Raw genomic sequence first — 6,000 nt, forward strand, 5'->3', positions numbered from 1 at the left:
GGAACTAAATTAGATGTGCGGTAGTGGTGTTAAGGCTATGCAGGAGCTCCTTCATCTATACCAGTTAGCTTCTAGGAGTAGATGTGTTCTCTTGCTAGACAAACAATAACTGTATAGCAACACTGGCAGGTTATAGAAATCCTGCATGAATTTCAGAGCACAGGATTTATCCTGCTCCCAGCATAAACCCGACCTTGAATACTGGCTGATGTGACTGCTTTTGTTGATTGATGAGTAGATAATTTGTACTGATGAGTGTAAAGAACTTGTACTGAATGTAAATGGAAGCCTTCTGGATGTAGATATTTTTTTCAGTAGGAAGATTAGCTGATTTATAAGACTCTCAAGTGTTTACTACTTGCTGTTGCCAAAACTGTAAATGCAGCATGACTCCTGTTGCTTGAGAAACTTAACGAGCAGACAGACTGTTGCAGCTAAGCAGAACAAGTACTAACAAGCATGGCACTTGAATCTTTCTAAAAGAGAAAAAGGTTGCTGCAGCTTTTGCTCTGATGTACTTGTGTGTGTGTGTGTGCATGGCTAAGCAATTTAAGAAAGCAAACCCAAGCAGTTACTAAGACTGTGTAAGACTGTCTGGCTGTTCACCAAAGACAGTTTACAGAAGTCAGCTCTCTAAGCCAATTTCTTCTCAATGTAATACTTAAACTAACTTGTCGCTTTCTTTTCTCTTAATGCTGGCATTTAGTATACGCTCCATACAACATTCAATTAGTATGCCTATTATGAGGTAATGTATGCATAATCCAGCTGTTTGCTTTATTTATTTTCATGTGTGGAATCAAGTCAGATTGAACTTAAGTCAACTAACATAGTTTTATAAAAAACCAAAAACCCAACCAGCTTTGTAGAGGATTTCCTGTACTAACATATAGGATAAAATTTGTTTTATTTCTGGTTAATGGAGGTGGTTATCAAACACCTGGAAAGTGACATTTCCCTACTGTTTGGAAAACTACAACAGCTTTTCCCTGTCTGTTAGAGTGTAATGTTACTAAATGATTCCAAGTTTAAAAAGCAGTAGCTTGGCATATGTTTTTGAAAATGAAAGTGAGTAAAAAAACCCCTGTGTTTTCACAAAAAGTCTCTTGGTGATCTGGGGTGCTTGCCTTTTCTCTCCACTTGCTTGGCACTGTGTCACTGTGTTCTTTCTTAAGGAAAAAGAGTGCAGCTAAGTGGCTGACCTACACAAATGTCAAGCAAAGAAAGAAGGGAAGCTGTGGGCTTCTTTTGAATAACGCCCTTGTCTTCAGTATTTATATAATACTTTTTTGAGTAATCCTTAGTTCTGGTCCACTGAAGGCAAGCATTTTCCATCCTACATAAAGGCAGAAAAAGTGTACAGAGTGTTGTACAAATTTGCACGTGGCAGTGACAACTACTTGGAGCATTAAGCCACTCTTCTGATCCTAATGAATTATACACCAGTCCTCAGCACTGGAAATCCCAAGCTGTCCTGCTTTTTGTATGCAGAGCTTACTATTTGTAATTACAGCTGCCTTTGGCACTTAAAGGCAAGGGGGAGTCTCACTTAAATTTAACATGTTAGCAGAAAATGCCACTGTGAACCATGTTTTATTTATTGAACATGTAGCAAAGTAAACCGAACTAGCTTTCCTATAAAAAGTGAAAAAACTCTGATGAGCTGTCTTCAGCAATAATGTATTAGGCTAACCAGAAGTGATGACTAAGATTTTCTGAATAAGTGCTTTAAGCCAGAAATGTGTTTGAAATGACTGGGAATAATAAGCTAAACCTAAAATACTTGCTAGTTCTCCCTTCCATGTTGGTAGGAAGGATCCTGGACCTGGCAATGTTTAGTTGCCAAAGATGAAAGTGAGCCTGCAATTTGAGTATGTTTGAATTTTAGTTTTGTAGTACTTGGGGGGATCCAGATGTAAACTTTTTTGGCTATCTTTAAAACAGGGAAAGAGTCCCAAACAAATCTCATGTTACTGTTGGGAAAAAGGAACTGTCTGCTTGTTTTGTTATGTTTATATGTTAATTAGATGTGGTTTTAATTCTGTGGTTCCTTTTTTTTTTATTTTTGTAGAAATTCTCCTACTTTCAAATCCTTTGAGGAAAAAGTTGAAAACTTCAAGGTAAGAATTTCTAAAACACCTTGGTGATTGTGCAGCTGTGGATGTGGAGAAAAGACTCAAGTGGATTCTGGGCAGCCTATTTTTTAGTTACTGGTAGAGGTGCTTAGAGGAACATCTTTTTAAGTCCTGTGAGAACAGTTTCTCTGCCTAATGATTTGTAAATAAAATAATGGGCTGCCTGTACCTCATACAGGAGGATGCCTTTAGAAGAACTAACAGCCAGCTAACCTGCACAAACAGCTAGTATTAGGTATGCAAAATAATTAATACCTAATGCTAGGTATCCAGAATTTTCTAGGCTTTTGTTTCATGCCTGTCTAGGGACTAGTATCCTACACATGCGAATACTTTGGGATACATCTCTCATTTCTGGCATAAAAGACAAAAGGCCTTTGCACCTTAATTTTAACTTCACTCCTGAAAGCCTCAAGTGCCAGAAACAACCATTAATAACTTCTCCAGGTAAAAACTCACTTCAAAAATAACTAATCTGTATAATCAGAACCAGATTTGACTCCTCCTGGGCACACTGGGCTTGATAAGAAGCATGCGAGTGATAGCAAGGAGAACTGGGCCTTCCCTTGCAATTAATTGGCATTTACACCCGCCCCTGCAGTCCTACAGAGCAAATGCTGCGGAGGGAAGTGAAAAGGCAAACATGTTGCATGGAGAAAGTAACATAGTTGCTCTGCTCCTGTGAAGATCTCAGGACTTGCTCTTGAGACTCAAAACTGTCCAAAGTTCCTTCTTGAGAAATAAAGTAGCGAGTTTTAACTCTGAATCTCTTAAAGACTTCAGGGTTTGAAAGGCTTCATACCCTTATCCACTTGTAACTGAGGGTGTGTCAACCTTTGGACTCTGGAATCAGGGCTGCTTCAAGTACCTCAAAGTCAAAGGGAGATTACTGTGTTAATCTGCTGGTGAGTGTTTCCTGTCACATATGTACAGATTTGTTGTAAGAATATTGTGGAGGTCTCCTAGATCTGGAAAAGCTGCTTTGTTGAAGAGAGTTATTAAACCAGACGTACTGGTTTTGTACAGTTAAGCATGTTTGACGTGCCAGCTAACTACTATGCTTTGTTGGGGTTCTCTCTATGTTCTAGTCTAAAGTTGGAGGAAGCAAACCTGCTGGGGGAGACTTTGGAGAAGTTCTCAACTCTGCTGCCAATGCCAGTGCCACAGAAACTATTGCAGAACAGACAGAGGAAGAGACCCACTGAGATTTCTGCTTCTGTCCTGCTACCCACTGCCAGATGCTGCAAGGAAAAACCAAGCACACTTGTAACATTCTCTGCGCTCTTTCCACCAGATGTGCTTTTATTTAGCACGTAGTTATTTTACCCGATTAACTGATACCAAGCTTGTTTGTGGGTTCAAAATATTTTTGAAACTAAAATACATTGTTTGGGGTTTTGTGTGGGAAGGGGAATTTCTATGCCTTTCAAGTATTTAAAGGACTTACTTGTAATTTGAAGACAACCTTTAAAATATAGCAATGAAAAAAACTCTTTTGAGAAGTTAATTATATTGTACAGATACTGTGGATACATATTTTCTTTTCAATCTGTAATTACTGCTCAACTTAATCCTTATGAATCTACTGCTGCTGTCAAACTGAAGCTTGTTACTTCGCTCCCTTGTGATTGTTTCAGTTGAGTGTTGCCTGCAAGGGACACTGGACTAGGAGGCCGGACAAGGTGGAAGGATCACTCCCAGCTAAAGAAAGGACTTCAGTTTCAGCAGGCTTTACACAAGTTATAGCAGGATCACACATGAGTAGGAATGTACTGTCTTTTGAGCGTGTTCCTCATACAGCAGGTGTGGATAGGTGATAGAACATGTAAAACTTACTCATCAGTCCGTGCATTGTCCACCTCAGAAACTTCTGACCGACGCAGATGGAAGCAAGATGCCTCATGGTGCTGGTTTGGTTCAGTCACCATGGCATTTTCAGTCTTGTTTTTTGTACAGAATGTCACTGTGGTAAGATGACACTCTTCTGAACATTGGACCAGTCACAAATAGATTCATTCACACGTGGTGGTGTCATATTCACACTAACAAAGCATGGAATAGAAGAATAAGCCTGACCCCAGAAGTGGTTCTTTTGTAGTCACCAAGACAATTGCTCCGATAGCCTAATGTTGTTTCTCTTGTAGGCTGAACCCTGGAAACATCTGCTACACCATCTTACTCTTTTTTTATGTATTTAAGGCAACAGCCCTGTTCCCAGCCCCAGAAGCCTGTTTTGAGAGGTGCACAGTGTCATCGCTCAGCGTAGCTCTCCTAAAGATGTGTCCTCCTACATCTTGTTTTGTCTGCTGTACTCCTCAAATTCCTTGTGTTCTATGTGTTTCTGCCACATGGTTAGAACATTTTGTCACCTTGCTTAGAACTGGAAACAAGTTTTGCTACATTTGTGTGAAATCCATGAAACTTCAACTGCCACAGGTGTCTGGAGGAAAAAAAGTTGGCTCCTGACAACCTTGCTAGCATGTCAGATGTAGAATGTGTGCTTAATTACAATGTGAGAAGCTTAATAAAAGTGTATGTGAGGAATGTATTGTCCTGTGAACATGAAGGATAATGTAAATAAGTAAGGAAATTTCATTTCTAATGGAAGCAGTCCTTTAAGTTTGGTTCAAAGCTGTGCTGATATGTACTGCTGGGACTCTGCATGGCTGAGCTTGGCATTTCTAGAGAAGACTGAGCCTAGGTTGCCTTCTAGTGGCTTACATAAAATTACAAATCACAGCATTGTTAGGGTTGTAAGGGACCTCTGGAGTTCATCTAGTCCAAACTCCCTGTTGAGGCAGGGTCATCTCTGGAGCAGGTTGTACAGGATTGTGCCCAGGTGGGTTTTGAATGTCTCCAGAGAGTGAGAATCCAAGACCTTCTTCAGCAGCCTGTTCAAGTGCTCTGCCACTACATAAAATTAAACTGCCCTTGTTACATTGTGAAGTTCAGAAAACAGGTTGACATGTTCCCTCAGCCTCTGACAGCTCCAGCTTAACAAAGGAACAGAGAATAGAGTGGTACAGAGAGAATGGATCTCTTCCTCTTTTGGGTCAGTACCATGTAGGGCAAGTTCTTCTGGAACATGATCCTTATTGGATGGGTCTTTTATTTATTTATCTGACAAAGAGGAAGGTAATCTAGTCCAGAGTTGAGCTTTCTGTTTTCTGAAGGAAAGCTTTTTTTTTTTTTTTAAGGCCACATGGTGATCCTTTTATTGTAACACATTATTACACTCCAGGAGCTTTTGCTGTATCTTTCTCCACCCCCACCTTCCTTTCTTCGTGTGCAGGTGGCTTTGGGGCTGCTGTGACCACTGAAGCTCTGCTTTCAGGGCTGGTGTAGTAATCACAGAATCAAGTAGGCTGGAAAATACCTCTGAGAGCAGGGAGTCCAACCTGTGACCAAACAGCACCTTATCGACTAGACCATGGCACTAAGTGGGGCTCCAGAGGGGATAGCAGAAGGTTGTGTCGGGGAATGTTCAGGCTGGGTATTACAAGAAGGTTTTTCCCACAGAGGGTGTTTGGGCACTGGAACAGGCTCCCCAGGGAAGTTGTCACAGTACCAAGCTTTACAGAGTTCAAGAAGTGTTTGGACAATGCTCTCAGGTGCATGGTGTGACTCTTGGCGTGTCCTGTGCTGGATCAGGTGTTGAACTCCATGGTCCTTGTGGGTCCCGTCCAGCTCCGGTTATTCTATCAAGTGCCACGTCCAGTCTTTCCTTAAATACCTCCAGGGATGGTGACTCCACCCACTTTCTGAGCATTGCAAGACGTAATTACCTTTTCCGTGAAGAAATTCCCCCAGATGTCCAACCCCCCGTCCCCTGGCGCAGCCTCAGCTCTGTCCAGTCGCTGTCGCC

General features: G+C 41.2%; 1 protein-coding gene across 5 annotated transcripts in view; it reads left to right on the forward strand.

Moving 5' to 3' along the window:
- TPD52 (tumor protein D52) overlaps nucleotides 1-4,733 on the forward strand; it is a 40,709-nt gene extending 35,976 nt beyond the window's left edge. For 4 of the 5 annotated variants that reach the window (XM_041464504.1, XM_041464505.1, XM_041464503.1 and 1 more), the window contains 2 exons: nucleotides 2,072-2,120; nucleotides 3,224-4,733. In XM_041464504.1, the coding sequence (XP_041320438.1) occupies nucleotides 2,072-2,120; nucleotides 3,224-3,340 (166 nt within the window). In that variant the 3' untranslated portion in view covers nucleotides 3,341-4,733. Of the gene's footprint in view, nucleotides 1-706; nucleotides 749-2,071; nucleotides 2,121-3,223 lie in introns of all 5 variants that reach the window. The other variant, XM_041464502.1, reaches the window with a different exon arrangement.
- Nucleotides 4,734-6,000: the final 1,267 nt, after the last annotated feature.

This window comes from Pyrgilauda ruficollis, unplaced genomic scaffold (assembly GCF_017590135.1).
Source record: "Pyrgilauda ruficollis isolate IOZ18807 unplaced genomic scaffold, ASM1759013v1 scaffold18, whole genome shotgun sequence".
NCBI lineage: Eukaryota > Metazoa > Chordata > Aves > Passeriformes > Passeridae > Pyrgilauda > Pyrgilauda ruficollis.